The 11,065-nt window shown below is 40.8% G+C and overlaps 1 protein-coding gene across 2 annotated transcripts in view; it reads right to left on the bottom strand.

Moving 5' to 3' along the window:
* Window positions 1-6,785, bottom strand: part of hoxc10a (homeobox C10a) — a 47,455-nt gene extending 40,670 nt beyond the window's left edge. For both annotated transcript variants that reach the window (XM_024292212.2, XM_036212719.1), the window contains exons 1-2: window positions 6,000-6,785; window positions 3,179-4,375 (exon numbers count right to left, since the gene is read on the bottom strand). In XM_024292212.2, the coding sequence (XP_024147980.1) occupies window positions 4,098-4,375; window positions 6,000-6,690 (969 nt within the window). In that variant the 5' untranslated portion in view covers window positions 6,691-6,785 and the 3' untranslated portion in view covers window positions 3,179-4,097. The remainder of the gene's footprint in view (window positions 1-3,178; window positions 4,376-5,999) is intronic.
* Window positions 6,786-11,065: the final 4,280 nt, after the last annotated feature.

The following is an 11,065-nucleotide window of genomic DNA, read 5'->3' as shown; positions in this document are numbered from 1 at the left end:
CGTCACCAATGACTGACGGAAAACATGACTGGTCGATAGCCAAATGGCTGCGTGTTTACGCACACTGAGGAAGACTCTGTCGTTTCTTGTTTATGATAGAAGTCAGTTAAAATATGAGCAATCCCGAGTTAGACTTCAAGTGGGCGCTGAGGGACAAACACCTGACATAGCAGGGGGCCACAGCCTGCATGAGTATGGCGCGCGGGAGATATTGCAATAGATTTATGTTTGTCTTTGTCTTATTAAAGTCAGCATAAATGTATCCACGTTTTTATTTGTAAACTTTCAATAGTCATTTAACTGCTGGAGACATATGGAGTTAGTTTAAAGCATCCTGTAGCTTTAGGAAACAAAACCAGAAGAAGACGGAAGCTGACGTCATCCTTTATATATCTGGGGGAAACGTGTCTTTAACATGTATTGTTTCTTTATATAAAAAAAAGAAAAAAGCCAAAAAATGAAAAAATGTCATCCTAAAGGAAGGAAGAGAAACGTGCCCGCAGTAGCAAAGCGTAATAATTCCCCTCAATGCCTTGATGCAGACCTCAGGCTGCAGCTGATTTACCAGTGAAATTCAAGATCAAACAGAGTCTTTGTCCTGCACACAAACACATATAGAACTGGGGTTCTATGATCAGAGAGGAGCGTGATATTTTAGAGACATTTTCCACCAAAAGTCTGCATATTAGGGTCTACGGACAATTAAAAAGGAGCATCAAGAACATCACGAGTTATTTATAAAAAGCCATGTGCTGAACAGACAGCACAGATGGATCTCAGTGTGATTCCCTTTATGGCCTGGAATGGTCTGCAGTAAAAAGCTTTTTTATAAAAGCTTCTTTTTTTGGAGATTATCTTTTAAAAAAAGACTTCATTTATTTAAAAAATTAACGTGTCAAAACATTCATAATTACAGTTTTTCATCACGCCATGGCCCACCCCTTAGGTTGTTTTTTCCTCTTAGATTAAACACTGATTCTCACCTTAAGTTGCAGTAAAGTTGCGCATTTCAGTCCCGCTATTTTATTTCTGATGTAAATCACCATCCAATCAACTGACATCCGTTTTGTTTTAATCACTTTCCTAAAAAGGGTTTGATTGAAAACTTTATTTAGAGAAGAGGATTAACGTTTACAGTCACCCATTCTCTGTCAGTTTAATTAGAAAAAAATGAAATAAGAGTGTTTGGAAACGTAATTAAACATATTTAAAGAAAATCACGTATAAAGGCTGTATAAACAGCATGTTTTGTTGGCTGAGTTTTACTTTGTGACATCTGAAAAAAGACAGTTATCTGCTGAAAAAATAATTTTGTTTAAATTAAGGAAGTGACCGAAATTTTGTCCAACACTTCAACAACTGAAGTATTCAATTTACTGTTTTAACTTTAATTTAATCACGAATTATTTCATCATCAAGCAAAATAGATAAATAAAAAACGCAGAAAAAAGAAAGACGTAATAATTGTTTCTTGTCTGGTCACGGAGGTGTGAGGAACTCATCTGAGCTGCGTCGAGAAAGTGTCTGTCCTGCGGCTCCAGTTCCTGTGCGCCACAACAAAGTGAAATAAATGACTTTATGTGTATATGGTTTTAGGGTGAATCTGTGCTGCTCTTACAGGCTGTTTCCAGCGCTGTAAAGTCTTTGTGAGTGATGCATTCCAAGGGAGACACTCATTCAGGGGCCTGAATGAAAGTGACTTTGGATTCTAGACTGTCTTCCAGCGGTACTAAAGCCATAATGAGGGAGCTGAGAAAACAAGGCGAGATGGAGGACAGAGATAAACACTGGGCTCCCACAGGAGAGATGCTGACCAAAGAGGAAACTCCACGAAAAAGGTACAATGTGAAGATACATTTTATTTTTTCCTAATTTTGGTAATATTTCCTACTTTTAAAGAGTAGAAATGTGTATATTTGGGTAAAAATAAAAGAACATTTTGTGCAATGAAAGCTAAAAATGTAACACTTTTAAAGATAGAAATCTGAGAATGAATTGTATATCTAGAGATAATTGCAAAACCCATATATGGTCAAATAATTAACACATTTTACTTTAAAACCATAAAAAACAATAACTTCTCATTTAGGCGAATTCAAATAAAACACTGCAGAAAGGGGATTCAGCAACATCAAACTTAATTCATTTCTAAAAATGTTTTAAAATTCTGCTGCACATCATCATTATTATTTAAAAAATCAATTTATTTCAAACTATGAGTGAAAACTTAAGTTGCGTATTCAAACTTTGGCAGCCACAAGACTCAAGAGTAAACCGAGAAATTAAATGGTAAAAAAGCTGATTTCTTTTTTCTAAATTAAAGCCCAGACTCGAATCAAACGTGACATTTTTCCACCAAGTCTGTGTTTCCATTGCTCCAAATATGGCAGCTGTGACCACAAAGAATCCCAAAGTAGACATGCAGGAACGGCTCACGCAACACAATACAGTCTAAAACTTTACCCCAGGTTCTTTACAGCCTATTCTCCTCGTGAGGACCCCAGAAAGCGTTTACAGCCCACCACAAAAATAACAGCCAAGAATGAAAACGTCTCTGTCCAAGGTATTGCTGCTCAGTTCATTTACAATGCCATTTACGGGGACTTGGGTGACTATAAGCGGTAATTCAGCGGAAATTGTGCCCTTGATGAAGACGAACTGACGTAATCAAGGCAGTTTCTTGTTGCCGAGCCAGGAAGCCAACCCCAACAACATGAAACTACCTAAACCACGCTCCAGCTTCGCGCAAAATGGGTTAAAAATCCAGTTAGAAGAGCATGAGGATCAGCACAAACTAAAAACACACACTGCTCAACTGCACTTCAGGTACTGTTGTTTTAATTCTTTCTCAATATACATTAAATTGTTGATTTTCCACAAATAATAATAATATATGCAGCATCCCAGCACAACTCGATCAGACAAGCACAGAAAAATCAAATTCAGTTTCACCGGAAATCCCAAAACAAACATCAACAATAATATTCTGGAGGATAATTGACACTTATAGGAGCGCAACAACAATCAGCTGCATGTTTGCGGGTGCACAACAACTTGATATGAACTATCAACAACACAAGGCATTCAAAGCGTGACACTCGAGCTGGAGCTGTCAAGCGCGCTCCTCTGACAGCTGTGGGACGCGATCCAAAACAGGAAATAAAAGCATTAGTCCTACCTGCGCTTGCCTCCGCGCGGACGCCTTCCTGGGTTATCCACGTGCTGTTGCGGCGAACAGTGCTCCTGCATCTCCAGCAGTTTGTGTCCTCTTATCCACCATCTTTCTTATCTCCCCGCTGCCACAAAGCTCCATTATCCCCGGGCAGAGAGGCGAGGCGGATACTCCCTCCAGCCCCAGCGCCTCGGCTTGGTCCTGAAAGTCTGCTGTGTGGATTAGCCCTCCTCCACACACACCTTTAAACGCATCTTTACTGCTGCAGCACATTATATTTGCAGATCATAAAATCCACCCCCAACGCTTTCCAGGGCGAACCTGACATTAGAATTTTATGACCTTGACTTACTGTGGTCACCTGGATAATATTTAAATCAACGTTATGGTCTCCCACTTCTATTAAAACCGCCGCGATATTCTTCTCCCATCCGCAGTGTCTCTCCCTCCCTCTCATTTTCACCACTATACCAGGGGAAGGACAAAGTTAGCAGCAGCTCCTATTCTTTTTTTTCTCCTCATTTTTATTGTTTTGGGCATGATTTGCCATTTTCTTAATGTCATCTTGTGCATGCACCTTACACTGCACGAGGACACCACAAACACCGACGAGGAAGTAGCACACAAGTGACAAGACATTCATGAGAGCCCAACAAAGTGAAGCTGCACACATGCCAACAGTTATTTACAGGATGAGACTGTGACCTGTTTGCCTTTGTTTCACTTTTATAGGTGGAATTATCACAATGATAGCGCCGCTCTGCAAACTTTTCTTCATTTAGGAAGGCACAGTAGTAGGTGTGCACGCGCGTGTGTGTGTAAGTGTGCATGTGTGTGTTGTCGCATGCATGTCCCTTAAAATCCGTGCATGTGAGTGAGGCTGTGCGCGCGCGTGTGCGTAATAGTGTCATTTCGCTTGTTAAATTCAGGAGTAGTTATAAACTGCGCCCTGCTCCCTTTCGCGGGTCTCCCTGTTCAGCTTCTTCAGCTTCATGCGTCTGTTTTGGAACCAGATCTTGACCTGTCTGTCGGTCAGGTTGATACTCCGGCTGATCTCCAGGCGGCGCTCCCGAGACAGATACATGTTGAACAAGAACTCCTTCTCCAGCTCCAGCGTCTGATGCTTTGTGTAGGGGCAGCGCTTCTTCCTTCCACTTTTGGCTTTTAACCAGCTTTCCGTTGTCTTTTCCGCGGATGAGTCATCTGTCAGACAAACACGACAGCGAGGACATGCATGACAAGCAATTCTCTTCAGCTTCTCAGTCTCAGAACTCAAGGTAAACGCCCCTGTCTCGTGCCAAACACCACCTAGGTGTGGTGGACTCTTCCTTCCCACTAAACAAAAAGCCCCGCTGGCTTCAGTTAAACCTCAACTGGTTTAAGAATCATTTTCTGTGTGATGAAAAACTGTTAATTAAATCAAATCAAATTGAAGGATGTTGCGAGTCTTCATCCCAAGTTGGGCCTCAGACTAACATAAAAAATGATTGCCGCCGCACACAAGCCTAATTAATATTTGGGGATTTATTCATTTCAAATTAAAAAACAAGCCTTTATTAGATTAAAAAATATTAACAGGAGTTTAAGGCGTTTTATGGCTAACTACCCCTTTACACACACTCACCCCTACACACACACACACACACACACACACATTCAGTTGCGTTTTCTGTTAATCTCTTCATTAGTGTAGAGGCTCCACAGAGTCAAAACAACGCAACGTGAACGCACAGCGTGTGGCCACCATTTAATCATTTCCGAAACATTTAATTCATTGTGAGAATCACACACACGCGCGCGTACACACTCACACAAACAGTAGCACCGCATAGCATTATAAATTGAGAATATTGTTGTTTTTAAATCATTAAAAAATAAACTCTTGAATCTGGGGAACAACTTTACTGTAATATGAGGTAAAAAGATACATAGTAACAATAAATAAAGAAAATAGAAACTTAGACATGAAAGTATTATAAAAATAAAATTCTATACCTTCAATGACCATAAATGGTGATGCCAAATACCATAAACATTGTAGTTTTAAAAAAATAGATAGATAGATAGATAGATAGATAGATAGATAGATAGATAGATAGATAGATAGATAGATAGATAGATAGATAGATAGATAGATTAAATTTAATTGATAGTAATTATTAAATAAAAAACACAAAAGAAAGTATGATTTACATCAATTAAACATATTTTTGTGATTTTTTATGCAAATATTAAAAGCTTGAGTTTTTTATTTCAATTATTCATATTAATTTAATCCAAAATAAGACTTTTGTTGCAAGAAAGAATTCACCTTTTTTGTTGTAGTTATTTTTCCAACTTTATGCTCACAAGTAGCACCTATTTTTACAAATATACGGTTGAAAAAAGTACAAATAACACCCTAACCTTAAACCAAAACAACTATCAGACGTTAATTTCTGCAGAGTTTAATAAAAAAAAAGTCAGAAGACTCGGAGGTAACGCGCGTCTTGGAGTATCCTTGACTGTAGGATCCAGAATAGTATCTGTATGTGTGCTCTTGTACTCGTAAGTGAGCGTGTTTATTTCAATGATAAGTGCCCATCCGACAGTCTCACATTAATGGGGAGGTGTTAAATGCCATGGCCCCCACAGCCTCTGCAAGGCCGGATACAACCGGAACACAGCGATCCTGCACACTGACATGCACTTCAGCTATTGGATTTAATGACTCTCTGCAAAAAATCTGAGCATGCACGTGCAGGTAATTGCATTTTTAAGAAGACAGGTTAGGTGCATGTGTGTGCACGGTGCAGGGAGGGGGGTGAGGGGGCGTATAGTAGTCTACCTTTTAATTCTGCGTCCGAGTTATCTGAGCAGCTACTGCTCTTGGCCTTCTCTTCCTTCCTGCTCTGCCTCTCCTCTGTGTTTGAACGCGCCGTCTCTTGCGCAGATGTGCTGCAGCTTATTGTGGATTCTGCTCTCGATTCCGCAGAAGGCGCCAAGTGGGTCAGAGAGAAACCGGGGGGGAACTGCGGCTCCTCCCGCTGCGGCCTCTCGTACACCTGGAAACAGCGGCTTGAAGAGGCGACAGTTTGTCCAGGCCGGCTGCCATTGTCTCCAAGCCGGATGTAAGTGGTGTGCTCTGTTGTCTGCTTCCCCTTATTGCTGTCATCCTGATAGAGGCAACAAAACGCCTCTTCTTTGACGCTCCCCGGTGGAATCGAGCAGGGCTGTAAACACTGGGCAACAGGTTGCTCGTCCCTGCTGGATTTGGAGACCGGGGTCCACGACGACAGGTAGGGCGCATCCTGGAAGCCGCCGAGCGACACCCCGCTTGGAGCAACCTCGTCTGCTTTGGAAAGTGAAGATGGTCCAACCTTTCCAGAGTTTCTCATCACTGAATATCCGTACTCTGCAGCTGAGTGGATGTACATTCCAGGGTTGCTGGGATAACCCTCACTCCTAAAGGAAGATGATCCTCCCATCAGCGAATCCATCAGGAAGTTACCGGGCGCTATGTTATTCGGACATGACATATTTGCATCAGACAACAAACTAATCACGGGGTGTGTTGCTCTGCTCGGAGCTACCAGATGTCATCGGGAGAAAAAAGGGGACAGTAGGATGCTGACATCTTTTGGAGGGGGTGCAAAAATATCAGTAACATAATTATGGATGTTCGGAGACATGTCATGTGAGTTTCAGACCAATAGCGGCGTGGAAGTGGCCTTGATGCTCCAGACTGAAGTGACGTCAGCGCGGTCAAGTTGGAAGAACTGAAGGCTTTTCCATGGAGCAAGAGCGCCACCTACTGGCCGTTTATGGTCTAAATCAGCAGGCCCACATTAGGAAGAACAAAGGAAGAGTGCTGCTGCTGCTGCGGACGGATTTTTGTTTTTTTAAAGGACAATAAATGTATGGTTTGTTTACATTTAAACTCCACGAAACTTTATCTTTAATTAGTCGTCAATTGATGCTTTTTGTTAGCTGTGATTGGAAGCAAAAGCACGAGGGATCTTATTCCAAACAAACATTTTTGTTGCTGTTTTTATGCATGGCGTTTTGCTCTGTTTTCATCGCTTTGCAACAAAATTGGAAAAGGTGAGCTTTGTGTAGTTTTCAACTTCAAATCAAGTATGGAAAGGTCAGTTTTATAGAGAAAACCCGGAGCAAACTAATTTAAACTTCTGTTTTTTACGCGAGGTCGTTTGTAAAGTTTAATATCTAACAAATGTTTGTTTTAGTTCTGCCTTGACATAATTAAAAGCACCTCGACTTGATATTCATTTGAGCCCTCTGATTATTTATGTGTTTCTTCTCATGTTACCAAAAGAAGAGGCGTGGATAACACCCGAAAAGAAGGATCACCAAATGTTCTTCCAAATGCTAACCATACTGCAGCAAACACCGCAGCTCAGGGGCGACTCGGGAAAGCTGGGGAGGATAGGATTGAGATTTTTAAGAGTCAAATAGAAAGCTACATTTAATACAAAAGTCCCGCGTAATTCACGGAATGTTTGAGGTGGCCTTCGCTACGCGTAACCCACACTGTTTCTATAATGAATTTAGAATGGGCTTAGAGGCCATCTTGTGTCTTGTCATGAGATTCTCTTTTTGCATCAAGTATATTTACGCTGCGCATTTTTCCATTTGCGCACTTACGCACAGAAACTTTTGCACAAGTTCGTTTATTTATTTTATTTTTTATCTTTAGCCTCAAAGAGGTTAAAATCTTAAATCATTTTATGTATTACCTTAGATCACGCCAAGGGTTTATGGCAAAAAATAAATTAATTAATCAACTCAGTTGTTTTGATTTTATACCGTAAAATATTATTTATATTTGGTAAACGTAAAGCCAAAAATACATGTTTATGAATACTTACATATTTACGCGAGTTTCTTTAAAAAGATTCGCATGTTTTTGAACAGATTTCCTTAAGTGTGTATTTTAAGTGTGACGCTGAATATTGTTTGCCTTTTTCTTTCAGTGTCGAGGTGCCTCGTGGCGGATGTTACACGAGGCCTCTGCATGTTTTTGAATATACATTTGGGCTCAGTTTTGATGAAAGACGTGAACAGAGTTATTCAATTGCCTAAAAAATCCCGATCCTCAACAAAGACGACTGAACCACATGACTGTTATTTTCTTTATTATGTATATGGAGTTTCCCGTTGGGAGGGGGGCTGTTTTTGAAAATTATCCTTCACCTTGAAAATAAAAGAAAATGTAAAGTTGTATTTAAAATTTCTCAAACACGGAGATTGCAGCTTTAATATTTTACATTATACTTTTTTGTAATTAATATTTTCTAAGGCACTGGCAGAATGAGGGGGGGGAGAATATATACGGGAGAAAAGAGGAAATAATTTGGTTCTTCTGGGTTTGTGCACGCATGCATGTTTGTGTGAGTGTGCTGGTGTGGGAGGGAGGGAAGTACATGCTGTATACTCACCAACAAATATGTGTGTCCTATTTGATAGTTAACATAGTAAATGCCCTCAGATGAAATGAAGTAATAAGTGAACGGTGTTTCTGCGGTCATCCTCAGTAACCGCACGTTTCCCGTAGTTAATATATAGAAAATGTTGTGGAAGTGAAATAACTTCCGCTGGTGAGCATATCTGACAAGACGGGAAAGGGTTGAGAAAATATTGAAGCAGCGAAACAGGCATTTTTACTTTTTTGTCCTCTGTACGCATCAGATTCGTGGACAGCCACATTTAAATGGTTTTAATTCCCAGAGTCGGAAAAGGGGCTTAAATCAACTCAAAGGCAAACCACCAAAAAAACAAACAAGAAGCAGTACGTTTTAATTACACACACACCTTAATGCCCGAAAGTCCATGGAAGTGTGTGCTGTGTTACACCGTGTACCCGAGATGATAGGAGCAATTGTTATCATGCGGAATGTCAAAACCGCAAGGTTCGTGACAGTATTACTGCGCGTACTGCATGGAACAAATTAATTAAAAAGTAAATAACGATTCCCCCAAATTACAGGTTAAACAGCGAGGAAAATGTCTGTCATGATGGTGAGCTAAATTCTAGTCTTCTTGCTCATCACGATGGCACGAGACCGAAGAAACGCAACAAAATGCTGCACCTTTACGCGCGTAAATTACGCACGTTTTAAAGATTTGTACTTTCACTTTTATGCGTATTACAATATTTTAAATTATTTTAAAAGCACTAATTTAACCAAATACGAGAGCAATAAAGCCAGTGACATAAAAAAATGGTTGAGGCATAAAATATATTTCGTTGCTGGCCACGTGCGTCCGTACATACATGCTGATTATCTATCCAGATATATTTCGTGGAATCACGCAGATTCTTTTAGCAGTTTTTCTTCCCGCACACGTCATTTGCCGACTTTGACCTTGAGCCAAAGATTTTCAAGAAAAAAAATGCTCAGTTTGAAACGGGGGTGGCAGAATTGCACATGCTGCTTTTAAAGCTTCCCTAAAACAGCATGCACGCGCGCGCACACACGCTCTTAACTATGTCTGTATTTTATCGTGGTCTTTGCACTTGTCTAAGCTGCAGCCAGCTCTGGCCACTAAATTATCGTCCACTCGATCGCAGACCTGGAGGCTGTTATCATGCTGCAAACAGGTAAAGGTGTTGAATGCTGCAGGGCGCGCGGCATAGCTCCCCTTATTGAAGGCTTCAAACCAAGAGTCACCGGGCCGACACGACTAATTTGCTCCTGGCAGTCACTCTGAAATATCTGTTCAGCCGGACGCGGGGAAGCTGAGCTTTGTGTCTTCTTTCATGCAGTTGTCTGCTGCATGTGTGACTGCAAATTTATGGTGCACCAACGTGTGCGTCACAGTACAGCACAGTTATTAACAGTAACTGAGAACTAAAAAGCCTCTACTCACTTTAGGAAGACTTGGTTTGATTGTTGCTGGGTCTGTGGAAGCTGATGAAGAAATTAGCAGATAGCTACGAATCTGAAAGTCAGTTATAGTGAGTCTTTTTTTTTCTTTATTGCAACGAGCTCTTTTATTGCCCAATAGAACAGGTTAGGTGCTGAGACACTGTAGTGTAAAATCAGTCAATAGCCTGTAACCCTTTGATTACTATCTGCTGAGGAATAACAAATGATTACCAATAAACTCCTTTAAACTAAAAGATGGATGCAATATTTTTGTGCGTAAACCTAAACAAGCATAATGTTTTCACATTTTATTTATGTATATTTTCATTTCCACGCTCTTTATTGAATAATAAGGAGTATATTTCCATATCTGTGATCAAATTTGCATTTCCTTCTTCCTAGTGTTTCCATTCACATAAAACAGCCGCCATTTTCCTGCACTGCAACACTCAAGTGCACCAAGCTGACGGAGCGAGAGCAGAATTCCGGCAGAGCAGACTGTCCCTCTGTCACACACCACTGCTCCCCACAGGATGTCTCCACGAACAGTCCCACTCCAAGCATGTATGCGAGGAAGCGTTTTCAAGGTCCCACTGAGGAAACAAAACACTACAAAGGCCTGGAGACTTCGGCGGCCCCCGTGTGGCTGATGAGCAACACTTGCAAGAGGCTGCAGCCTCTCTGCTACAGTGACGTTGGGTGTTGGCGAAATCTACAAACTACCCACGTCACCGTCCCAGGGCCAAGGTTGGGGGGGTGCGGCAATAGAAGGGGGCGACTAATACCCTTGATCTCCGCTGGTCTGCGTCGTTCTTTGTCAAAGCGGCTGCCTGTCCCTCCTAATAAAATACTAAAAGATGTAGATTAAAAATAAATGCAGTTTGATTTTTTTTCCATTGTACTTAAGAAAAAAGTAATACGTTTATAAATTTGTTTTGAGCAGATAAAGCTTTTGTAAATGCTATGTTTCAAAATCTCTTTACTTTAGAATCAAACCTAAACAAATTAAAAATTAAAATCACTG

This window comes from Oryzias melastigma, linkage group LG7, assembly GCF_002922805.2.
Source record: "Oryzias melastigma strain HK-1 linkage group LG7, ASM292280v2, whole genome shotgun sequence".
Lineage (NCBI taxonomy): Eukaryota > Metazoa > Chordata > Actinopteri > Beloniformes > Adrianichthyidae > Oryzias > Oryzias melastigma.
Note: the sequence above shows the minus strand (reverse complement) of the source record. Positions and strands in the feature narration are given on the sequence as shown.